The sequence below is a fragment of the Sorghum bicolor genome, chromosome 10 (genome assembly GCF_000003195.3).
Source record: "Sorghum bicolor cultivar BTx623 chromosome 10, Sorghum_bicolor_NCBIv3, whole genome shotgun sequence".
Taxonomy (NCBI): Eukaryota; Viridiplantae; Streptophyta; class Magnoliopsida; order Poales; family Poaceae; genus Sorghum; species Sorghum bicolor.
Genome location: NC_012879.2, coordinates 3,249,155 through 3,274,683, shown reverse-complemented (window position 1 = coordinate 3,274,683; position 25,529 = coordinate 3,249,155). Strand labels below are relative to the sequence as shown.

Below are 25,529 nucleotides of genomic sequence, written 5' to 3'. Positions count from 1 at the left end.
GGACACCCGACAGACTTCTTGAGTCATTTGGAACTCGTGCACGTCGATCAGAAGTCTTTGGGACAATGATGTGTGCATGTGGGCCATTTAATTCAGGAGGTTCTGCCACAGCAGTAAACTGTGTAATTAGTTATTTTTAAATCTATATTTAATGCTTTATGTATATGTGGCAAAATTCAATATGATGAAGAATTTTGAAAAGTTTTTTAGACAGACAGGTTCTTAATTTCGGGTAGAAACAAGGGAAAGATACCCGAAAGGCAGGTTGGTAGCGTGTGCATCAGGCCTTAGTTCGTAAAAATTTTCAAGATTCCCTGTCACATCGAATCTTTGGTCGCATTAATTTGTGAGATAAATCTTTTGAGCCTAGTTACTCCATATTTGGACAATGTTTATCAAATAAAAACGAAATTGCTACAGTAGCCAAAAACCAAAAAATTTGCTAACTAAGGCCCTGTTTAGTTCCCCACCCAAAATTTTTTCATCCATCCCATCGAATCTTTGGACACATGTATGGAACATTAAATGTAGATAAAAAAAATAAACTAATTACACAGTTTAGTTGAGAATAGTGAGACGAATCTTTTAAACCTAGTTACTCCATGATTAGCCTTAAGTGCTACAGTAACCCACATATGCTAATGACAGAGTAATTATGCTTAATAAATTTGTCTTGCAGTTTCCTGACGAGCTATGTAATTTGTTTTTTTATTAGTTTCTAAAAACCCCTCTCGACATCCTTCCGACACATCCGATGTGACACCCAAAAAGTTTTCATCCTCAATCTAAACAAGCCCTAAACAAGGCCTCAGTGCAGGACTGCAGGTAGACTGTGGTTGGGGGAGCTTGGAGTGCTGCATTTGTGCGTGTCCCAGATCTATCGGGTGGTTGTTGAGCTTGTTGGAGAAATGAAAATGGCAAGTGATCTGATTCTGTCTTGCCCTGGAACTGCATGCATGGATTTGGATTCCAGAGAAAAATTCAAGATTCTGGTGTGGGTTCTGAACTTCTGATGGACCAAGACCATCCAACCATTTGTGGAAGCAAGATGATCAGGTGAGGATCCAGAGTCGCAGTCAGGTCCACGTCCACTTTTGCATGCGGCTCATGACGAATCATGACACGACTGGCCCATGTACCCAAAACCCAAGAGATGTGGGCCAAATGGACCATGGTACACCCAGCCACGGCCACCTCTATCTCGTCAGACTATGGACTTATTTAGTTCACCCAAAAATCAAAAAAAATTCAACTTATTTAGTTAACTAAAAAATCAAAAACTTTTCAAGATTCTCTGTCACATTGAATCCTGCGGCACATGTATAAAATATTAAATATAGATAAAAACAAAAACTAATTACACAGTTTACCTGTAAATCTTGAAACGAATTTTTTAAACCTAGTTACATTGAACAATGTTTATCAAATAAAAACGAAAGTGTTACCGTATCCACAAGCAAAAAATTTAGGAACAAGGCCTATATGTTGGACTGGGGGTTGAGGGAGCAGCATGCCTCTTTGGATCTCTGACGAGGCCATTTTGAGCGTGATCTGCTCTCATCACTGGTGCCCACTGATCCTGGCGTGTGTTCTGGCGTGACACCTCCATCCGGCGGCTCACCAGTGGTGTGATACTGCGAGATGCGACCCGGTCAGGGCAGCGTCCATGCACGCCGTTGGACGAGCCGCCCGTCTTGGTGCTCCACACCACATCGTTTTCGCCTCTTTTATGAGAACCTGACGCTTCTAAGGCCTTGTTTAGTTCATCTCAAAATCTAAAAAAAATTTTAAAATTTCTCGTCACATCGAATCTTGCGACATATGTACTAAACAAGGCCTGAGTACTGACGCGGCGCCATGCGTGACGGCGACGGGCGTCTCCCCCTGACGATAAGGTCCCCGGACGCAGCAGCAGCAGCAGCAGTCAGCACAAGTCGGCACGTCGCCACCCACGCCACGCGCGCGGAAGCCGGAAGCTGCCCCCGCGCCCGCCCGCCCGCGGCGCGCGGCGCCGGCCATGTGCCGGCGGGTTCAGTTTGCGCGGCGCGGAGCCTTCCACTGGCAGTACGTACTCCAGCTCCCGGCGTCCTACTCCTCCTCGAAAAGCCCGGTCTATGTGGGCCTGTGCGTGTGCCACATGTCACCGTGCCAACGATCCTGGACGTACACCTAACCGCGTTATCCGTTATCCGTTTCCGTCCCATGCATGGCCTTCAATACTGCGCGTCTGCGCCGTACAGCAATCTCTGTACAACAGTAGCCAAGCTTTTGCTCTCTGGCCTTCAATACTATCCAAGGCCTTGTTTAGATGTGAAAAGATTTTGAATTTCACTATTGTAGCACTTTCGTTTGCTTGTGGCAAATATTGTCTAATCATGGACTAACTAAGATCAAAAGATTCATCTCGTGATTTACGGTTAAACTATACAATTATATTCGATGCGATAGAAAATCTTAAATTTTTTTTAGTTTTTATAGGGTCAACATCGACTCACCGCTCGCTGCCAGTCGTCGACTCCAAGGCCGGCAGCAGGCTGTAAGCACACGGTACGCACCGTCGGGCCGTTTGGGCCTGGCCGGCTGTCCCTGCTGGAGCGATGCTAACCTCAGCCATCTTTCAGCCCACACATATACATGTGCCGGGCTTGGCTTGCTCAGCAGCACTGGGCCGCTAGCCTTATTTCTTGGGCCGTCACCGTACAAAACCTGTACGGGGTACGGCTGTCGGCAACGGCAAGTCGGCAAGCCGCAAGTGGCAGAATGATTCGCTCGGACAATAGGCTAAGGCATTGTTTAGTTTCCAAAATTTTTCAAGATTCCCCGTCACATCGAATCTTGCGGTACATGCATGAAGCATTAAATATAGACGAAAATAAAAACTAATTACGCAGTTTACCTGTAAATCACGAGACGAATCTTTTGATCCTAGTTAGTCTATGATTGGATAATATTTGCCACAAACAAACGAAAGTGCTACAGTAGCGAAATCCAAAATTTTTCTCAAACTAAACGAGGCCTAACTTCACGTTCCCAACTTGGCTAAAGCATATAGTTGACAGTACTGTTTGCTAATTTTTTATGAAGGATAAACACTTCTAAATGGTTAGCAGATTTAATTTGACGGATAATCTCAAGCTTATATCAGCCTGCACATCTGATGTAGCGACCAGGAAGACACCGGATACACGGCACATTAACATTCGTTAGCACTTCCATTCTTAGGTTTTCAAGGAAAAATAAAACAAAAAGGCATGGCCAAAAAAAAAAAAAAAACTAGAAGGGAGAAGACGCTTGGGGGCATACAACCAAATGACCAATAGAGACTTCTGCAATCAGGGCCTCACTGTTACCTGTGCAGGCTACTGCAAATGCTATTCAGACATTCAGGGCCTCGATTATTAGAAACTGGAATGAGCCTGAAACTTGGCATTGCCGAATACAGTTAACTGTCAGCATCTAGTGATTCTATGCTTCAGATAGAGTGGCCAATTGCGTCAATTTTTCTTCAGAAGAAATGTACACCTGATTGATCAGTTCATTACCAAGTCAACAACACCAATAGTGCAATGTACGTATACAGAAGTCGTCTTTTATTTTTTTTCGTGAATCGGAAGCCGACTCAACAGCAATGCATTCTCTGTTGTCATCTTCAAGGGCGTGACATTTCCCTCGCAGCATGCGCTTGGAATGAACTTGCCGTCGCTCCCCCAAAATCTTGCAGATATTTTTCAGATACATGACCTTTTCTCAGGGGCCACTTGGCGATGGAGATGCATGTCGCCTTGCATTTTCTAGTTGTATTATTTAAGTGTACCAAACATGTGCATATTGCCATCAACTCTGACCCACCACTTGGCGTATATCATTCCCAGACTTTGCATCCACAAACATGTCTTGCAGATTAGTTTCACACAAATACACACTATGATATTCAGACTATTTATTTCTTGAAAGTATATAAAAAAGAACATACCAAAGTGAAGCATGTATTTTTTTCTAGTTCATGCATGAGAGTTGCATATCATTCAATAAGAATAAGAAGCATGTTAATTTTCAACAAGAGCATAGTTTACTTATCCCATGCTGCCACTTCGATGCAATACCCACACAGGCCAGTTGGCCACATCCCACATGAACCTTCAAGGACTTAGATGGTGTTTGGTTCAATCAGTGGTAATGCAAAGGGAAATAAAGTCAGATAACACTGCAATAATTGAACTAGTTTCAGACACAATTATATAACACTAGCTAGTTTTAGACAGTAGGAATCAAACATGTGTAACAGGGGTTTTGCTACGGTACAACTCTTACCTAGTAAGAGGTAAGAGTTAAAATAAATCCGAGCCCTTGAATATTAAGAGAAATAAAGTAAGTAGTAAAAAGAAAAATAAATAACATATTGATTCCTTTTATCTGCATGTGTACATGCAATTTGTTTCATTTTGGTTGCAGCCAACGATTACAACTTCATAGAAGGCCATCGTCGGGCAAGAGATGGTTTGGAGTCAAAACTCAACTTTTCAAGGCATGGTCACATTACAATAAAAAAATGTTACATTACAATCACGTACACTATGAATTGAATAAGCTCCACTTTTTTAATGTTCAATACAAAACAGATTTAAATTTTGCGTTTATTCATCATGTTCCAACAAATTAAATAAATTTTACAAAATCATTTTGAGTCACATATTATAAATTATTGTGTTATTATATATACAATAAAATAAAATATGGCTGCACATGTGTGAACTGTGTCCCCCCCCCCCCCCTATCATGTGTCCACGTCCATGTTATTAAAAGCTCAGGATCATGTTAGGAAAGTTAAATCATGCATGCATATTAGATATAAAATATGAAGATATTTTCCTTGTATATCCTATTACCTCTTTGGAGGTAATATTTGACAATGCTTCTCAGATCAACGGTTAACAGTTATTTGAGTGTACCATAGTAAAACCTGTTTAACAGTAATGCACATCCTCTGGATTGGGATTGCATTACATTTTACCGAACTAAATGGTATCTTGTTGCAGGATAGCGTTCCACACATATCAGCCAATTGCAAATAGCATTGATGCTGGCAGGGTGACAATGAATGGGCGGCAGATGTGAGTGTGGCGTATATACATCTTTGTCACCTGGAAAGTGGAAAAGGAGCTCTTTGGAGTATAGTAGGTGGCCACGGAAAAAAGAAGACAACGAGATAAACATACAAGAGAGCACTTTTATCGCTACATCTCAACTATTGTTGGATATAATATATTGCTTTCAACAAAGGTTTGGCTATGGTCCACTGATAGGTACGAGGAACTATACAACATTTATTCGGGAACAAAATTGTAGCCACACATGATTATTTTGAAATCTACTAAATGATAACAATATAACATAGACGAATGACGGAATGAGAGGTCATGGGGTACTAATTTGGTACATGTTCCTCTAGTATCGACAGAACTTTCTGTCATTTCTCTTGATGAAGCACGTGCCTAAGCATGTCCATGAAAAAAATGGATCGTCACTCAATCGATAATGTTAGGTTTATTAAGTGGCTTTTGGATAGTGCTACATTTGTTTTTATTTTCTTAAAAAACTGTTGAATAAAGAATAATGGGGCCAGGGGTACATTCATTTGATTTTTTTTTTGGTAAAGAAGAAATGATTATGTTTTAGTTGATTTGGTTTTGTAGGCTGAAGTCCATGGATCAGAGGTTTGTATGCATGTCTAGTTTAAAGAAAACTAGATACACGTAGATCGAACCTTTCAACAAATTAAATCAAGTGCAAAAAGTACACCCCAAAGCCCATATACTTGGACAAACACTCTATTAAAAAAGTACTGGTTTGAGAAACACCAATTCATAAGAACACAGTATGTTTTTCTCTTTGTCCTCCATCGGCGCAGAGTGAGAGCAACTCGCACGTTTGGTACAACCTGGTTGAGCAGAGCGTTGGTGCTAAAATTTTGCATTCTGAACATTTAAAGGATTTAATTGAAGGTATCATGAGTTGGATACTTGGATTCGGATCCAAGCTCATTCTTGGATTCAGTTCTTTCGATCCTGTACAGGTTGTTTGCAAAATGAGGACAAACCGTGTGTAAGGCAGCATATAGGATTTTCATGGTTTGAGAAACACCAACTGATGGATTTGAGGGCTTGAGGTCCATTCCACAACAGAAATATGGAGTATAAATTTTGCTTCTTGAGGAAAAAAAAAGAGGGACCAACCAAAAGGCCAGTTTTTTGAGTTCCTATTTACACCGCGTATGAATTTTGGTAGTTAGTTCAATGTTTACTGCTTAATTTAGCGCTGATTTCGCTACTGCAATTCGGAAAGGAGACTTTGAACTTACTATATACTACAATACTACATTAGAAAATTAGAAAGAAAATCAACTTGTTCCAAAAGGCACATATCATAGATATAGCTTAATAATAAGGTGGGGTTCCATTCATGCTTTGTGACCCGGATGAAATCGGGCATGTATCCTTGAAAAGGATCATCATAATCTATCCTATATGAATGAAAGCTCATAATTGGTCAAAAAGAAAATGAAAGCTGATAGTTAAACAAGTAGTGGTAATAATGATGTAGCAGTATTGGTATTAATCAATGAATGGAATTGCTATGTACAAGCAGAGACATACATACACAGTAAGGCAACAGTCTCTCAAGTCCCCCAACCTAGCTAAAAACAACAAACAAAGACGAAGGGCAAGTGGTCGAAACAAGACGTAGCGTACAGACAGCTTCTTGCTAGCTAGTAGTAGCTCGACGGCCGCCGTCTAACGCACGCATGGCAGGCAGCACGGACATGGCCGGACCTACAAAAACTTTCCTTCGTATGGTACTCAACCTCCAATCAATCATCGGCGAGATGGAAGAAGAAGCGGCAAAGAAGACGGAAATTAACCAACAAATCAACCAACAGCACGGCGCTAAAATCATGTCGACGATCGACCACCACCACCACCATTATTGACGTGTAGTACGTGCAGTGTGTGTAGCTAGTAGGCCGCCGTGCAGGAAGCTAGCTAGCTTAGTGCCCGACGCCGGGGCTCGGGACGGACCCCAGCACCCGCGCGGCGGCATTGCCAGCGGCCGTCATCGTCCTCCTGCCTCCCAACGACGACGCCGGCGTCGACGATCCTCGGAGCCTGCCGCTCTCCGCCGCTGCTGTCGCCACCGCCGTCGACGTCAGTGACGACGACGGTCCATCTCCCTTGCCACCGGCGCCGGCGCGTGGTCGTACGTCGGCGACGACCAGCAGCACCCTTGCCGCCGCTGCGCACGGAGGAGGCGTCGCCACGAGCATCACGGCGAGCGAGACGAGGAGGACCAGCACCGCCACTCTGCAGCTGCACACGGGCGCGGCCATCGCTTGCTTTTGCTCTCGATCGATCCTATCTTTATCTGTGAGCGTGTGTGTGTGTGTGTTTTTAGCTAGTTCAATTCAAACAAAGCAAAGGCAGCGCGAGCTGGTCGGTCGAGGTCGAGGAGGATTTCGAGAGGATTAGGGAGGGTTTATATAAGCGCGTGGTGGTGGTGGGCGCTGCCGCTGCGTGCGCAGACCGCAGAGTGGCCAGCAGGAGAACGCGATGGAGGCGTGGGGACAAAGGCAACGCCACGGCGCGTTGCGGGCGCGCGCGGCAGCCGCACCGCAGCAGCAGGCAGCCGTGCGCGCGTACGGCGGCAAAGCAACCGATCGATACGGGACGGGAGCATCGAAAAACCCAAGGAAAACGGACGAAAAACACGAGGCTCCATCGGGTGCCGACTGCCGATCGAGGAGGGCCGCATTGCGCGGGGTGGGCAGTGCGCCGGCGTCGCGGTCGATGGCCGGTTTGCGCTCGATCGTCGCGAGTATCTTGTGACGTGGGACGACGGCAGCAGGTTACAATGTTACATGAAGCGAGTATTAGAGCCTGTAAATGGCGACGCCGTGTTTTACCGTTTCTGGTATATGTAAAAAAGTCTCCGTGGCGTAGTAACTCGGTTTTGCGCGTGGTATGTGAATTGTGATGCATGTGCGAACGTCAGGATGAGAAGGAAGCTGATTTATTAGGACGCGTGAAGGTTTATGGAGCTGTGGAAAATTTTGAAGCAGGACAGGACCACCCTTTCTAAGCTATCATATCACGTTCGTTCCTGCAAACAAAAAAAAATGTCGCGTTTGGGGAAAACGAAAGGAAAAGAAAGGATGCTTAAAGCTTTTTGTTTAGGTGCATTACCAAGTGGGAGGCTTTGTTAGACAAGAACTCAAGAAGGTACCTCAATGAGTAGTGGTACGAGCCTTGCTCAAATTATGTTTGTTTTTTGGGGAAGACGATATATGGGTTTTGTTAAAGCGGCCCCATATGCCACTCTCCTGTGGATTGCATTTCGTTCTTTTGTGCAATCTCGTCTTTTTTTTTTCTCGAATACGCAAAAAAAAGTTACATATCATTGTATTAAGTAGAAAAGTTTAGACAAACATACAACGCGTTTCAAACAGACGCCAAAGGAGGTCGACAAACCACAATGGCCATCCTAGCAGAACATCTCCAAGTCGATATTACATAAAAGGAACAACCAATACTGACGCAACAACGCGACCTAGGAGGTGGCCTTGCGTCTTCGCGGCCAAACAACTAGGAAGAGCTCGTCCAATGCTTCAGTATCGTCCACCACGTCGCCACCGAAGAACTTATCGTACGCCTCTAGCTCCGGCACGAATAGCGCAGATGGACCCTTGATGAAACCCATACAATGCATGATCAACACCTCCCCTCATTTGGAAGTGGGTACACGAGAGAGGGGCTTAGCTGCCAACCGCCTGCTCCACCATAGCAACACCGCCTTAGCTAGGGGCTGCTTTGGCGGCTCACGAATAAGAGGAGAGTCCCTTTTACGCGTTACTTCGTTGATGAAGCTATCGAGGCAGCACTTGGTGGTGTCATCGCTGACCTCACTCGGAGGAGAGGTGGTGCTATCGGTGAGTCCGCCGTCAATGAATGGGGCACCAAGGGTCTGTCGCAACGCACGAGAGTCCCTTGCTGCCTGGTCTTCATCCACTAGTGCGATGGCCGCCACTGTCATTGCCTTGTCCTATAGTTGTGGCCACCAGAGGTGACACCAATCATACAAAAAGAAGGCCCGACGACGTACCGCCAAGCGAAGCTGCGAACTCCTACAACATCGGGTCCTCGGTGATGTGGCGAATATGCGTGGTGTCCAGGCACAACGTCAACATCAACGGGCCAGGCATGCCCGTCTCGCTGGACAGCTCACCGCGCTCAAGCTAAGCTTCAACAACAATCGAGGTGAAGGCCGGTGTTGTCTGTGCGGTCCTTGTCGACTGCCCATGATGGCTCTGCCTTTGGCACTGCCCCCATCTTTGTTGCGGGCGACTATCAGTGGAGGGAGGGGTGTTGCTCGCCTTGGCCCCACCAAGCTGGAGACCACCAAGGTCTGCTGGCCCAATAGAGTGACCCATGGCTCGTGCAACGCCCGAGCCATGAGAGCCCACGCGCTTTAACTATTTGCAGTCACGTGCTATGTGTCGAAACCCCCTTGCACCGCAGACATCGCTAGGGCAGCCTACAGATTGCCACCCGATGCGCGGAGGAGAGGTAATTGAGGCACTTGCCTGAAAGCGCCTCGGTGGTTGACGACTCGCAGACTGGTCACCACTTGCTGGCCCCATGGCACAACCAAGGCAGCCTCCGGTCACCTCTCCTGTTGGTGGAGGACATCCTGCCACCCATCGGCGTTGGGGGTGGAGACCCTTCCGCGGCGTTCGAAGCGTTGGCAGATATTTTCCGACTGTATTCAAGACCGAATCCGTTTAGAGAGATTCAAATCTGTTCGTATCCGAGTCTAGATATTCAAAATCTGATACAGTATCCTTATCCAAATATTCAAATCGCATATTTATAATGTCAATATCCAATTATATCATATCTACCATGGCTGACATTGTTCGTATTCGAATCCAAATCCGAGCAGAAATATGAAAACAAATGTAATATCACTGATATCGGTCCTCCAATCTGTTTTTTATCCATACGCGTCGGGATGTGGGCCTTATAATCCCAACTTTTACCTTTCGTCCTTTTGTGCGATCTCATCGCGTCATTTCACATGAACTTTGTAGAATGAAAAAAAAAAGACTCAAATACAAAACAGTCCAAATCCCACAAAGGTACATGAAAAATGAATATCTTAGATACCATCTTTTTCATATCAAAGGGGTAAAAGGAGGAGCAACATGTAGCAAAGCAGATCAATCAAGAAATAAAAAAGCGTTTGGTTTAGATGCAATGTTGGTCCAGCTACTAGCTGATCGTGTTGCTCTTGCTTCTCAGGAAAGCTTTCCTTCCAAGGTAACACTTGCTCTCTCTCAGCCTCTCCCACCCTCTAGCTTGTCTTATTGGCTTATTGCAGGGCGCATGAACCGCAAAACTACATATGGTTTCCCCATTTGAGCACGGATACACCCCCATCGTTTGCCTGCGTGGAGAAGGCACTATTTCTTTGAGGCAAACTGTTGCGCGTTCGATGTGTTCTTCCTTGGACTTATTATCGTAACAGGACATATGAAAAAAAAAAATCTGCTTCCTGAGGTTCATTAGTCCTCACTACCCATCGTTTAGCGTAGTACTGTTCTCTACGAGTAACAGGACATAGAAAAAAATATATCGGTACAAGTGACATCTCTCAACTTTAGCGGCGCGACCTATAACAATTCCGAAGCTCCGTGGCCTAACAGGCTGGCTCAGCTCGTTGACTTTTATTAACACAAACTGAGGTACTAGTATTACCTGAATAAATCATATAATCGTCTTAAGTCATTTTTTAATTTAATAAATTTTATAGAAAAGAACACTAAGATTTATGAAATCAAATTATTGCCATAAAATATATTTTTACAGTATGCTTATCTGGTGTTATAAATATTTATGCCATTTTCTATAAATTCAATCAAATGTAAAAAATGACTTTTTTTTACATGGTATAAAATGACTTAAAGATGACTATGAAAATTAATTTATTCAAAGATAATGAAAGTAATACGATAGCTCGAGCTGGCTCACAGGGACGGAGCCTAAGCCTAACAACAAAACCATCCAAGTCATAATCCAATCTCCACTGGCTCTTCAACCCTAAACCGTGTATCTCATGCATGTCCCCTATACGAGACGACTACTCCCTCTTCGACGCCTTCCCCGTCTCGCCGATCACATAGCCGCATCTCCAATGCAGACATGCGTTCCCCGTCTCCGGTCGCATAGCCGCATGCAGACATGTGTTCTCACCTTGTGTAGGTTTTTCTCTAGTCTAATTTAATGAACTAAATAGATAATTTTTTTCTTATTTTTTTATTTAGTTCATTTAGTTAGACTAGAGAAAAACTGTGGATATCCATTTATAGAAGACTATCCCCATCCTTATGTAGACCACTATATATCCACCTGTACATGATATTTGATCTGTGTTTGTAGTGTGTTTAAAAAAATGTTTACAGTACGGGAAAAGTAATTAATGGATATTGCAGCAACACGCATTTGCAATGATGTCAGTCCAAGTTTTATTTTATTTTATTTTGATCGATGTGTCATTGACTCACCCTGACAACACCTTCTCAAAACAGCAAGTTGTGTAACTTGATCTCGTGGTTAATCTATTACCCACGGTGCAGCACCTACAATAATGAAAAGAACAACAACGATTTGTTAAGGGTTTCTTTTCTAGCTTTGTGATAAAAAAACTGACAAATTGGTGTTGTTGTTTTTCCGCAAACACTTGGTAACATTTTTCATCCCCAAGGCTCTTATCCGCTTCCCAAAGTCAATAAACTTAATACGCAAAATATCAAGTGTTCACACTAATCAGTCCAAAGCGGAAACTATTATAGTGATTAGTCTACAATTTCAAATACAACTAGTCATACATAAATTCAACGCCACTTGGCCCCAACTCATTCTTGACGTGATCCCAATCGCACGCACGCGTGTGGGGGGCAATTTGGCAAATGGACCAGAGAGAATGGATATTAAGGATTGTCAAGTGTTGTTTTCTGTGTTAACCTAAGACATGCATATGGATGCAATGCAAGCTAGCTATATACTAACTAATGGAAGTGTGCACGCCAATTCTAAACTTCTTGTGCTCAAATGCTGCTTCCAAGCTAGCACTCTAAGCTATCATTTTATATTGAAGTAGAGCTATCTGACTCTTCAAGTGGTTGTTTGGGCAAATATATAGTATTCTAATATTCTTGTTCGTATACAGTTAAATCAACTTCAAATGTTATGCCTTTGCATGCTTACAAAAAGGATTACATGCGTATGAGCAAATGTACGATTGAAATTGACAGCTGGTAAATGAATGCTTGCTTGAAGTGCTCCAAAATACTTCATCTGTCCCAAATTATAAGACGTTTTAGCATTTCTAGCTTCTACTATATATCTAGACATAAATATATCTAGATGCATAATAAAAGCTATGAATCTAAAAAAATCAAAACATCTTATAATAGGATGAAGTAGTCTTATCATCATATACAAGATACTTCTCGGGGGTTCGGAATTTGGAATGTGTGGTGATTTATAATTTGAGTTGCCATAGTCTCTCGGCTTTGGTTGCTTACTCGCATAATACATTGATAACTAATGTTAAGATAATATCCTTATATCTCTTAGAAATAGAGTTCTTCTGTTATTAATATATGACACTTAGAACAAGCTAGTTAGTTACATAAAGTAACTAACTTGTTTCAATTATATATTTCAAATCGACAGTATATATGTCAAAACAAATACTAATATGAAAATCAGCAATCCAGAGTTACTTATTGAAAAAATTGTCATGTACTTTCACATACTTACACAGGATTCTCAAGCCCTGTTTAGAATACGGGGATTTTTTTTGTTTCTACCTTTTTATATAAAGTTAAAGTTAATCTTGCGAATTTTTTTTATAGGATCCATCAACCAAGTCACATAGGCTTAACCCTGGCTAACTGATGGTGACAATGTACACAAATTGTTGGTTAGATGACTCATGTCCAACGAATGGTGCAAGTAAAGACAAAGAAGGCACACATGGCACGCCATGGGCAAGGACCCACTAACAGTAATCAAGTCATATTGTGGTGCCGTCAATCAAATTTCAAATAACTGGTTCAAGAATAGACCTAGAAAGATTTTGACAAAAAAATATATTGCTACACAATAGTGTTTCCTAAATCCATTTTTAATAAAAAAGAAATCAAATCTGGTTTACCCTCCTCAACTAGTTGATGAATTTGGAAAAGCAATAGAACTCCAATACCAACAACACATATATCTCAACTTAACCGAACAAAATATGCTATTGACAATTTCAAATTGGTTTCTTGGCTGAGTTTGCTTATGTGGTAGTGGGTCCACCTGTCATATGGTCTCTCTTGTTTTCTTATATCAGAAAACCACATATGAAATCAGATTAATACATTAAAATCATAGAGCTTGACACAATCTACAAGTTTGTAGTTGACAACTTTTTTATTTGAGATATTTAAAAGGCTGAAATATTTATTTTAAGTTATTAGATTTTAAAATTTAAACTTCTGAATTTTTCAAACGACCTCGGATATTGACATGGTCTATGTAAAAGTTGTAGCTTTAGTGCGACCTATAAATTTGTAGTTGACAACCTTTTATCCGAGGTCATTTAGAAACTCAAAATTAAGTTCACATATTTAAAAAAATACATTTTTATTTTTTTTAAATTATCATGGTATATACTAAAGTTATAAATGTGATATACATTTTTGTTGTTGAAAATATACTTATTTGAGACCGTTTAGAGACCATGCCTTTCAGCGCCCTTTCTCCATGGAAGTATTCCTGATTGCTGCCTGGTGACTCTGGAATGAGAGGAATGCCGCCATTTTCAATAGAAGAACTCCAAGTCTGGGTTCTTGGAAGGCTGATTTTCGGAGTGAGGTCAAGCTGCATCTCTACTAGATCAAACCAAGTCTTCATGATGCTATTCTCAGTTGGCTTAATGCCTTGTAATTCCCCTAGTTTGTTAGCCCCTAGTCTGTTAGATTAGCCGAGTTTCAGTATTCTCAGTTTTCTTTTCTCTTCTTTTGTTTCTTCCTCCTTTGCTCTAACCTCTGGTTAGAGCTCCCTTCTGTAAGTGTTCTCTGAACTTTGTTTAAGTTTAATTCAGTTGCCGGGGGGCTTTGCCCCACGATTTTCGCTAAAAAATGTATGTTTAAATTCTTATATTTTGAATTTTATTTTTTTCATCTTTTAAATGGCCTCAAACGTTGACATACGTTATACCAAAGTTGTATATATCAAAGTGATGTATAATTTTGCAGTTCATAATTTTTATTTGAAATTAATTAGAGACTCAAATATTTATTTACGCTTTTTTATTGTGAACTCAAAACTTTGTTTTCTCAAATAACCTTAGATGCATACAAGCTCTATACACAAAATGTATAGTGCTAGATGATACCTAAAACTTTTTAGTTGATTTTTTTTTTCATTTGAGATCATTTAAAAGCCTGAATATTTAATAAAAGTTGACATGGCAAAACAAACGAAAGTATATGGACCCACCTATCATATAGGTGCCATATAAGCTAAAACTAAAAACCACCTGGAACTATTTTTGGGAGTTAATTTGTCCTATTTTCGAGTTCAAAGATGTTCTTAAATTCTCGTCTCAAAGAAGAAGTTTTTAAATTCAGCCACAAATTTAGTTAGGTAAATCAGACTTTACTCTTGAAACATATATTTGCTCCACATGCTAATTGGCCAGTTCGGTTTAGTCTTCACTAAAAAAAAACTTTAGAAAAAGTTCGCAGTAGTACTGAGCTGAAGAAATTGGGCTGGTATTAATGGGCCAGGCCTAGCGTAAGTTTTTTTTTTGGACAAGGGATTCTGGGAAAGCTATGAGCTGAAGACTCAAGCTCGGCTCGGTCCATCGCCACTTCGCCATTTTTTTTTTCAAAGACTGGTCGACAAAACATTTTCATTACTCGCTTATCTTGGTCGAGTTCTAAACGTCTTATTGTACTATTATGATATTTTTAACAACAAGCAGGAGATCTATACACATATATTTTTTTGCTATTTTTTAATTGACAACGTACATGAGATCTGCCTATTATATTTATTTATGCTCAAATTTCTTTTGTTTCCCGTCTTTGTGACTCATTTGGACGTGACCCAACGTAGGGTGTGTTTCATACAAGAGATAACTGCTTCCTATCTAAAAATTAGTTAAAATTATTCCTAGTGCATTCAAACAGGACGGCTAATAGGTTGAGTATTTTTTTAGTCAAGCCTTGAACTAGTTGTTAGCTAACTAGTTAGTAAACGTTAGCTATTCTGAGCACTAGCCCTATCTCATCCAAACATGTCTATAAATGAAGCAAGGCCCATGCATTTAAAGGTTTAGTAGGTTTATTAGTTTTAGCCTAGAGGCTTGGAACTATATCTTACTACTCCTATAGTTCCAAACTATAAGACGTTTTGGCTTTAAATAATATATTATTTTTATTATGTGTCTAGACATAATGTATATCTAAGTGCATAAAAAAATTAATGAATCTAGAAAAGCTAAAATGTCTTATAATTTAGAATGGAGAGAGGAGTAGCTTTTACAACAAGTTAAAACAAACAAGTAAGCTTACATCACTGAAATTTAACAATAGAATAACATGTTTAGATCCGCTAGTGCTATTGTAATAATTAACTAGCTAATAGTTCAACATTTGCTACTAGGTTGCTGAATCCATTGCTAATAGGTGGTTGGAAACTCTTATAGCACATGTTAGCAGCTCTCCCAGCTAAAGAATTAATTGTTACTAGAATCTCAACTAACAGTTAACAGGTCTATTAGCATACTTGTATGTGTTTTCACCTTCTAATCGAAAGAAGACTTTGAACTCACTCCGCCAAGAATGTTAGGCGTATTTTAATTAAAAATAGTTCAAAATTTACAAATAGATCAATAATTAATCAAATTATATGTAAATTTAAAGTATACAAAAACCCAATTCATACTTGTATTACCTATAGCTTCCTTATTCATAGTCACTAGATTTATACTCGATTATCTCTGAGATTATATTGATTCTATAAAAATTACAAGTGAAAATCTATTTTTTTTTGTACATATACAGTCTTATCATTTATCGACGGAGTTCTAGTGATATGTTTCTCCTCAGACATGCAAGATTTTTTTTTTTTTTTTTTGAGAATCCCTCAGACACAAGATGCAATTCACTGTGTCAGGCTCCAGCAATCAGGGCTTGGTGGCCCAACATCCCCAGCCCCAGGCCTCCAGCCAATGAACGCACGCTCTCCCACCATCCGACCTCATGGACCGCGTCCACCGAACCGCGCAGACAACTAGTCGCGACACACAAGACACATCCCCATACACCGCGTCCATGCACAACTCCTTTCACCTCCGCCCTTCCCTCTCCAGCTCCCTCCCGCCACGAGCCCCTTATCCTCCAACGGCCAACGATCACCCCGAACCAGGGTGTCCCTCCCCCGCGCACGCGCCCGCCAATGTCCGCCGCGGCCGATGACCTCGCGCGCCGCGTCGCCGCGTTCCTCCCCGTCCCGCCGCCGCCGCCGCCGCAGAAGCAGCAGCTCTCCGGCGTGGCCGCCGCCGTGCTCGACGCCGGGGGACGCCTGGGCCGCGCCGTGGGCGACGTCTTCCGCCGCCTCCGCATCGACGACACCTTCTACTCCGGCGGCGGCGGCGGCGGCGGCGTGCCAAAGCAGCGCCGGCGCAGCGCCGGGAAGAAGAAGAATGGCGGGAGACGATCCGCGGCCGGAGCGTCGGCCGCGGTCAGCAAGGAGGGGGACACCGGCGGCGGCGACGACCCCCTCGGATCCTCTGGTAGGTTCGCGCGGGCGCAGGGGAGCATGAACCTGTCGGCGACGTACGACAGCAGGACGAACGACGTGGAGAGCTCGGTGGTGGCCAGGGGCGACCTGTGGCGCGCGGAGGCGTCGCACAGCAGCAGCAGCAGCAGCGCCGCCGCCAGTGCCTCTGCTCCGACAGGCGCCGGCGCCGGCTATGGTGCCAACCTGTTCCTCGTGCAGCTCGGCCCGGTCCTCTTCGTCCGCGACACGACGCTGCTGTTCCCGGTACACCTCTCCAAGCGCCACCTCATCTGGTACGGGTTCGAGCGCAAGGTGCGTGCGTGCGTTGATTTCGCGCAAAAGTTTCAGCATTGCTTCATTAAACCAAGAATCACACACATAAACACACAAAGAGCTCTATCTGTTCTTGGCTTCATGCAGAACGGCGTGCACTCGGTTTGCCCTGCTTATTGGTCGGCTCACAAGAGATGGTTCTTCATGTCCATGTTATGCCTCAACCCATTCGCTTGTGTAAGTTTAGTAGACGATCCCTGATTCTGCTACATTTCAGTTTTCTACCTCCTGTACATCTCCAACTGAACATTTTGTCCAAACACTGTCAGTCGTTCATGGACATGCAATTCCCAAACGGGCAGCTCCGATACGTCGCTGGCGACGGCTTCACGGCGCGAGCTTTCCTTCCTGTCCGTGGCGGGATTCTGCAAGCCCATGGAAAATTCCCGGGGGAGAAGAGGCTCAGCTTCTCTTTCAAGGTTAGGCAACCGATGGTCGAAGTGTGCCTAGCTAGCTTCATTGCAGCAGGAATTGCACTGCCATTGCTAAATGTCTTTGCTGCACTTACAAAGGAGTTGCTTGCAGAACAGGAGTGGGGGCAGCGTCGTCCCAATGGTCCAGTGGCCAGATAAGTCTCTCTCGCTGGGGATCGTCCAGGCATTGTCTTGGAGGACATCTGGCCTGATGCTGCAACCAGCAACACAGATCAGGCAAACCACATCAACCATGCCACTCTTAATTCTGACAATACTAGAAAAACAACAAAATTTGTCAGTATAGTTGCCTGTTACTTGCATATTCCAGTGTACCAAGATCTCTTTCACCAGTTCCTGTCCAGAATTCTGTAGGAAACCGAAATGCATGGCATCTGAACTGACTGTATCTTCTTCTGATGGACAGCATATGCCCGACGATTGGTGGCCGCCATCCTGGGGTGTGCATGGAGTTGATCCATTCGGCGAACGACAACGTCGGCGTCGTCTGCGGCTACTCCCACACTGCTTCCCCTTCTGCATATGCCTCCATATCGGTCTGTCCAGTTAGTACCACCATTACATACATCTGATGAAGTTTCACTTCATTTCCTGCCTCCTCTCTGCTGATCATCTTTAGACATCGTCGCAGATCGGAAGATCGAAGCTGAACGGCGGAGCGGCGAGGTCAGGGTTAGTGTTCAGAGTAGACGCTCCGCTCCACGGTTTTGGCCGGCCATGGTTCTCGGTTCAGATGAACAGCGGGATCGAGTTCTGAATTCTGATTCCACATTGTTTTGTTGTGACTGAACGAACACACAGACTACACTGTTCAGAACAAACATACACAGTTACAGGTCTTACTAAAATGTACAGTGGATGTTGTGTATAAAAGCTTGACGACGACGTGTATAAAGCATTTTGATATGCTAGTTGTACAAAATATATTGGTGGATAACTGATCACATATTCACATGCGTATTTGCCACTTAAAAAGCAGCTGCCATGAGTATAAGCCTGTGCTTTTTTAGTACTCACTGTTGCTCCGACGCCATCTCAATGCATCTTTTCTCTGAGGCCTTGTTTACTTCCACCCAAAATCTAAAAACTTTTCAAGATTCCCCGTCACATCGAATCTTTAGACGTATGCATGGAGTATTAAATATAAACAAAATTTAAAACTAATTACACAGTTTGGTCAAAATTTACGAAACGAATCTTTTGAGCCTAGTTAGTCTATAATTGGACAATAATTACCACAAACAAACGAAAGTGGTACAGGGTTCCGAAAAAATTTCAGGCAAGGAACTAAACAAGGCCTGAACACAAGAGAAGGGGAAGCGAAGCAACCCGGCCAAACTTATGAACAGAAGTCCACGTTTCGCTGAAAATCTGACGTGTGATACCAAATGCATTCGTTGTTTCGTACTTCGCATCTGCACATGCCATTCTGCTACTTTCATGCCAAAGACGTATATAGTTGTGCTTGTGCAGTACGATCATTGTTCATTCATCCTTCTGGGTATCAAAATTCAAGCATGGGCGTGTATTGGTACTGAGAGTTTTCCTCCACGCGTTTGACTTGGCTTGGCGACCTACATATAAGATCCACCCGTCCGTGTGGCCGTGTAGCTCGCTGACTAGCGCAGCAGCAGAGTTTCGCTCCTCATTCTCCTACCTGCTTCTGTTCACGTTCGTACCGTGCACCTTGTGGTTGGCCATGAGGAGCACCACCGTCTTCCCGGCTACGACGTCGTCGTCGGGCGAGGAGGGGTCGTCGCCGCTGGTGGCACCGGCGATGGAGGAGATCACCGAGGAGGGCAGGACGCCAGGCAAGGATGGCGCCGCCCTGATGGTGGCGCGGACAGAGAGGTGGCTGTCTTCGTCGCCGGGGACGACGGTGCTGCGGACGAGCGGCGTGCGATCGGTCATGGTCGGCTTCGTCCTTCTTGCCTTGCTGCTTGGCGCGCGTAGATGGACCGGCCTCGACGCTGTAAGCATAAGCATTTTCTGCTAGTATTGCTCGTTGCAGCTTCAAGTCAAACTATTACGTGTTCATTCGCAACAAAAAAAAGGTCAGTCACGTGTTAATCTGGCCTAAATGTTTGATTGGTACAAGTAGTAATCGTTTGCATAATTTTCAAAGGAAAAGCTAAGATTGAGATGTTCTAGACGGATCAGTAGGACTTAGATGTGCACGTCTTTTATATTTTGAGATGAAACGAGAAGATGGCCAGATGGACACATTCATGAATCATGACTGGCCGCGAGCAGTGCATCACACGAGTTTTTATACTGCTATTCTATTATACTCCCAATATTTGGTGAGTACAAGTAAGCTTACTCTGAATTCCCCTGCACGAATGGCCCCACCGCAGCCGTCTCTGATAGGGAACACGGTCAGCATCGGCGCCAGGCAACGGCGTCGCCACCACATCGACTCTACGTCGCCGCTCCTACAGATACCATTCACCTGCGGCAACGAGACGTCCCCGCACCCGCATCCACCGAAATGCCCTGGGACACCAGCACTGCCGCCACCGTCGACGCCGCCGCCACTGCCCGGCGACGACCCGGCACCGTCGTGCCCGGACTACTTCCGGTACATCCACGACGACCTCCGGCCGTGGCGCGGCGCCGGGATCACGCGGGAGGCGGTGGAGCGCGCGCGGCCGCACGCCTACTTCCGGCTGGTGGTCGTGGGCGGGCGCGCGTACGTGGAGACGTACCGGCGCGCGTACCAGACCCGGGACGTGTTCACGCAGTGGGGCGTCCTGCAGCTGCTGCGCCGCTACCCGGGCCGCGTCCCGGACCTGGACATCATGTTCGCCTGCGACGACCCGGGCCAGGTGCGCGCCGCCGACTTCCCGACGACGCCGTCCGACGCGCCGCCCGTGTTCCGGTACTGCAAGGACGCCCTGACGCTCGACATCGTGTTCCCGGACTGGTCCTTCTGGGGCTGGCCGGAGGTCGGCATCCGGCCGTGGCCGCAGCTGCTGGAGGAGGTCAGGCAGGAGAACGAGCGCGTGCGGTGGCCGGTGAGGCAGCCCTACGCGTTCTGGAAGGGCAACCCCGAGGGCTACCGCATACGCCACGAGCTCATGAGATGCAACGCCTCCAACGGCCAAGAATGGAATGCCCGCCTCTTCACCCAGGTGCTTCAGAGACAAAGAACACTGGCATTGTTTTTTTTTCTCTCTCTCTCCTTTTTTGACGCCTACTAGTTAGACGGTGATCTCAATCTACCTTATGTTAATTGTTCTGTAGAACTGGCATTATGCAATTCAAAACGGGTTCAAAGATTCGAGAATACCTAAGCAATGCATTTACAGGTAAGCACATTCAGATTTTCAGACTGGTACGAACGATCACAATTTCTTATAACAAATTATGTGAGACTTCCTGCAAAATTCTAGTGAAATTCACAGGTCCAAAACCATGGTGTCGCTCAGATCACCTGTCAATGGATGCAGGTACAAAGTTTACGTGGAGGGGAATGCGTGGTCGGTGAGCGAGAAGTACATCCTGGCGTGCGACTCGCCGGTGCTGTTCGTCAACACGCCCTTCCAGGACATCCTGTCCAGGGGGCTCGTCGCCGGCAAGCACTACTGGCCCATTAATCGGGAGCACATCTGCAAATCCATCAAGTTTGCCGTGGACTGGGGCAACGAACACCCAGCGCAGGCGCAGCTCATCGGCGAGCAGGGCAGCCAGTTTGTGAGGGAGGAGATGAGCATGGACTACATCTATGACTACATGCTGCACCTGCTCACCGAGTACGCCAAGCTGCTCAGGTACAAGCCCACTGTGCCGGAGAAGGCCGTGGAGATCTGCACAGAATCTATGGCCTGCCCTGCCCAGGGCATGCACCGAGACTGCATGATGGACTCCATGGAGAGGCAAGTCGCAAGCTTCAACCCATGCACACTGCCACCACCATTCACCCCTGAGGAGGCCAAGGAAATAGCCGACAGGGAGGCGGAGGTGCTCAGGAAGGTAGAGAAGATGGAGGGCTAGGCGGCTAGCTAGCTGAAATCTGACACCATAGAATTTGATGCAAAAATGAGAAACATGAGAAGAGTTTAGGAGCCAAAGGCTTCTGGTTTCTGAATTCTGAATATATGTAAGAAAAGAGCTAATGCACAAGTACTTAATTTGCTACAGGTACACAGAAGAAAATAGTTGATGTTAAGTGGAAACTTGAAAGCATTGCGAAATAAGTTACTCATCGCTAGTGACTTAGATATTTGTACCTGTAAGTGCAAACCACCTGTATACATCCATTGTCATTGATGTTCCACTTTCTTCAAGCTCCTCATTTTCCGTGAATTTCTCGCTTTCATTTTCCTTTCTTCAAAGTGAGAAGCGATGAACGAATGATAATCTCCAGTTTCCGTTCATGGTATATTGGATTTTTGCTCCCAACGGCAGATATAATCAACTACTGTTCTGCTGTTGATTCCTTTTCTCAAAGTAGCATCATCAGGGATACAGGTAGATACCATGCATATGCATTGGTTTTTAATGCACTGAACTGTTTATGTCCTTTTAGCCATGCAATTCTTCACCCTGCAGAAGACCAAACAATTGGATGTTCATGTATCAAAACAAGGTGATTTACCCCAAAAAAAAGGGAAACACATAATTAGAGTTGATTGCCAGAAATTCATTTTTTCTGTGTTGTCAACTTTAACAAGATAAATCTATGATACAAACAGAATGATGTGAGAATACAATGAAACATGCTATTTTATTTTAGCCTCTAAGAAAAAGAAAGGATAGTAGAAACACAAGACTAAACGGTGTTGATATAATATATATTAAAAGGGTAATTACTTAGAAAGCATGAAGCAATGTCTTCTGCCCTATCATGACATTAAGTATTGCTGTGAAGTAAGATGAACCTGTTACTATAACAATTTTAACCAACTGGTAGTCCACAGGAATGTCACTTGTTGTCAAACCAAACGGCATAAAAAGGACAAAAGCGTCTGGTCATGAAATCTTTTAGTTAATTACACCATTTCCTTTGACAATGCTTCATCAGCCTTTACTTTTCAAATGTATTATATTATTGTTAATTCTGAAACTGAGTTTTGCATATTACATAGTAGACCCTCATCACACCATTATAGATCCTGTTTAGAAATATAACACAAACATCACTGATTTTTCTAACTTGTATAAAGACAGGCTGGTACCATATGTGATTGATATGTGTTGAATAAAGATCAGACCACCTTGGAAGCTCTAGTGAGTTCACTGATTATATATATCGATCTTTTAGTGTTAAAACAAAGACAATAAGCAACCCATCATAAAATAGTTGTACCACTACCACCTTCTCTAACCTAATAATTATTATAAACGACAATACAAGAAGCTGCTAGTACAAAAACAAGAACCAAAATTTAATTCATTTGTGAAGAGCAAAGGTTAATGAGACAGAACGGTTGCTCACTTAATCATGCAGCATAAGGCAATAACTTCTTTCAGCCCTTCCATATGGAGCACATCGTGACTTATGGCAGACCATATCCTGCCATGTAACACTGATTTTGATGCTTTTGTGTTATGATGACTCGTGAGACAATAAAGTGTTCCAAACTTGACCATCAGGTCTCCAGTATTCCACAGAGAGAGGGTGGTTCTTGAATGTCAAAAAATCACCCTCATCTTGGACTTGGAAGCAGTCCATCCCTTGCCATGCCATGCAGAACATCTAAGACTGCATCCACATTACCTTCTTTTAAGTTGAGATCAATAAGAGCCTTTGATGCTTCTGCATCAGCAAGGGAACAACAGTTCAACAACTGCTGAATCACCTGATCTGCTTCCACAACCATCCCCTTTTCAAACAGACCCCTAATCAAGGAAATTGTACTTGTTGAATTTGGAGCAAAACCACACTGCAGCATTTGTTTATGGAAACTGAGAGCCTTCATAACATTTCCTTCCCTACAATGCCCATGAATAAGCACACTGTAGACAGACCCGTCAAGGTTCCAGTTTCTGTCTAAAATTGATTGATAAACTTTATCAGCTTCATTCATTAAACCTTTCATGCAAAATCCCTTCAAGAGAGCTAACACACTCTTAAGCTCAGCATTTCTACAACAACGCATCAGGGCATCATATTTAATATTTGCTGGAACTGGCTCTTCATGGTACAATTTGAAGAGCAACCGTTGTGCTTCCTTAGTACGTGCTGATTTACTAAGCCCATTAATAAGCACACTGTAAGTCACAACATCAGGGAGAACTCCTGCCTTTACCATTTCATCGTGCAGAGAAAGAGCCCTCTCCACATTGCCCTCCTTGCAGTGGCCATCAATAAGTGATGTATATGTAACTTCATCAGGTTGTAGGCCAAGACTAATCATATTTTTGAAGAGCACATGGGCGTCACCGAGTCTTTTCTCCTCACAAAGAACCCTTATGAGTGATGAGTAGGTGATTGCATCTGGAAGAACACCATTCTCAAGCATTTGTTGGTTCAATTGGAATGCAGAATGTGTATCACCATTCTTACAGTATGCACTGAGAATTGTACTGTATGTCACAACGTCAGGCTTCACTCCTTTAGCTTCCATTTCACGGACTAACTCTCTTGCTTCATCCATTCTTCCTACCATACAATAACCATTAATAAGTGCATTATAACACACCACTGAAGGCTGTATTCTGCATTGCCTCATCTCCCTTACTGCAAGCAATGCATCATCCAAGAATCCCTTCTTGCAGAACCCATCTATCAAGGCTGTAAAAGTGATCTCATTCATCTGGAGGCCCCTCTCCCTCATCTCCCTCACCAACCCCACTGCCCGCTCCAAGTTCCCAGCCTTGCACATTACATGGATCAATGATGTAAATGTCACGACGTCTGGCATGATCCCTTTCCGCGTCATCTCTGCAAACACAGACAATGCCTCGTGCGAGCACCCCACCTTGCAATACCCACCCACCAAGGTGTTGTAACTGACCCCATCCGGCGCCAAACCCTCCTTCACCATTTCATCAAACACCTTGCGTGCGTCCTCCATTCTCCCAGCCTTGCAGATCCCATTCACCACCGAGTTGAAGGTCACCAGGTTGGGCTTCAAGCCACCCTCCCGCATCATGTCGACCAGCCTCTCGGCGCGATCCACCTCCCCGGCTCTGCAGAACGCCGCGACGAGCGTGTTGTAAGTCACGGCATTGGGGTCGCAGCCCGCCCCGCGCATGTCGCGCAGGACGCTGAGCGCTTCCTTCCGGTGTCCGCGGCCGCACAGCGCGCGGACGAGGATGTTGTAGGTGTACACGTTGGGCGCCACGCCGTCGCTAAGCATGGAGTCGAAGAAGCGCCTAGCGGAGGGGAGCGACGCGTCGGAGAGCGCGAGGAGGACGGCGTTGTAGGCGAGCACGGAAGGGGCGTACCCGGCCGACCTGGCGAACGCGAGCGCCGCGGCGGCGAGGGAGGCGCGGGAAGGGAGGGAGGCATAGGACTTGATGAGCGAATCGAAGGGGCGCGGCGGCGGAGAGGGGAGGAGGCGGAGCGCGCGGAGGAAGCATACGAGGAGCGGGAGCGGAGGGAAGCACGCGATGAGGCGGGAGGCCGCGGGGAGCGAGAGCGGGAGGTGGCGGCGGCGGAGAGGGAGCGGAAGCGGAGGCAAGCGCGCGGAAGGGTTGAGGAGAGCCGCGAGGTGCGCGTGGTGGACCGCGTGTTGGTTACTACACGCCTCCGCCGCCGCTTGCCGCGTGGCGGTGGCGGCGGCGTGGGCGGCTGCCATATTCTTCAGGCCGCCGCCGGCAGGCGTAGCGACAGCGGCGGCGGCGCGGGTGGCATCCGGCCTCGAGCCCGACGGGCGACGGGTGTGTCCGTTATGTGGATGGGTGGGACCCAGCTGTCAGT

General features: G+C 44.9%; 3 protein-coding genes across 4 annotated transcripts; 2 read left to right on the top strand and 1 right to left on the bottom strand.

The window, feature by feature from the left end:
* Positions 16,510–18,637, top strand: LOC8069163. 2 transcript variants are annotated; one of them, XM_021448882.1, is made up of 6 exons: positions 16,510–17,204; positions 17,313–17,402; positions 17,495–17,644; positions 17,751–17,875; positions 18,066–18,204; positions 18,291–18,637. In XM_021448882.1, exons 1-6 carry the CDS (start codon positions 16,569–16,571, stop codon positions 18,414–18,416), a joined length of 1,266 nt encoding a protein of 421 aa, XP_021304557.1. In that variant the 5' UTR covers positions 16,510–16,568; the 3' UTR covers positions 18,417–18,637. The 2 variants fall into 2 exon arrangements, with proteins under 2 accessions (XP_021304557.1, XP_021304558.1); XM_021448883.1 differs by having other exon boundaries at positions 16,514–17,204; positions 18,066–18,195.
* Positions 18,942–21,682, top strand: LOC8071332 (protein O-glucosyltransferase 1). The gene is made up of 4 exons (XM_002437805.2): positions 18,942–19,631; positions 20,017–20,793; positions 20,906–20,970; positions 21,112–21,682. Exons 1-4 carry the CDS (start codon positions 19,359–19,361, stop codon positions 21,653–21,655), a joined length of 1,659 nt encoding a protein of 552 aa, XP_002437850.1. The 5' UTR covers positions 18,942–19,358; the 3' UTR covers positions 21,656–21,682.
* LOC8069162 (pentatricopeptide repeat-containing protein At5g39710) lies at positions 21,720–25,501 on the bottom strand. Its single transcript, XM_002436451.2, has 2 exons — positions 23,100–25,501; positions 21,720–22,207 (listed from the first exon to the last, which is right to left on the bottom strand). Exon 1 carries the CDS (start codon positions 25,405–25,407, stop codon positions 23,311–23,313), a length of 2,097 nt encoding a protein of 698 aa, XP_002436496.1. The 5' UTR covers positions 25,408–25,501; the 3' UTR covers positions 21,720–22,207; positions 23,100–23,310.

Excerpts from the sequence above, each read along its gene's own strand:
- LOC8069162 (XM_002436451.2), bottom strand. The coding sequence starts at position 25,407 with ATGGCAGCCGCCCACGCCGCCGCCACCGCCACGCGGCAAGCGGCGGCG.
- LOC8071332 (XM_002437805.2), top strand. The coding sequence starts at position 19,359 with ATGAGGAGCACCACCGTCTTCCCGGCTACGACGTCGTCGTCGGGCGAG. Across the intron at positions 20,794-20,905 it reads ATGCCCGCCTCTTCACCCAG|AACTGGCATTATGCAATTCA; the intron begins GTGCTTCAGAGA and ends ATTGTTCTGTAG. Across the intron at positions 20,971-21,111 it reads CCTAAGCAATGCATTTACAG|GTACAAAGTTTACGTGGAGG; the intron begins GTAAGCACATTC and ends CAATGGATGCAG.
- LOC8069163 (XM_021448882.1), top strand. The coding sequence starts at position 16,569 with ATGTCCGCCGCGGCCGATGACCTCGCGCGCCGCGTCGCCGCGTTCCTC. Across the intron at positions 17,403-17,494 it reads GCCTCAACCCATTCGCTTGT|TCGTTCATGGACATGCAATT; the intron begins GTAAGTTTAGTA and ends AAACACTGTCAG. Across the intron at positions 17,645-17,750 it reads GGCTCAGCTTCTCTTTCAAG|AACAGGAGTGGGGGCAGCGT; the intron begins GTTAGGCAACCG and ends AGTTGCTTGCAG.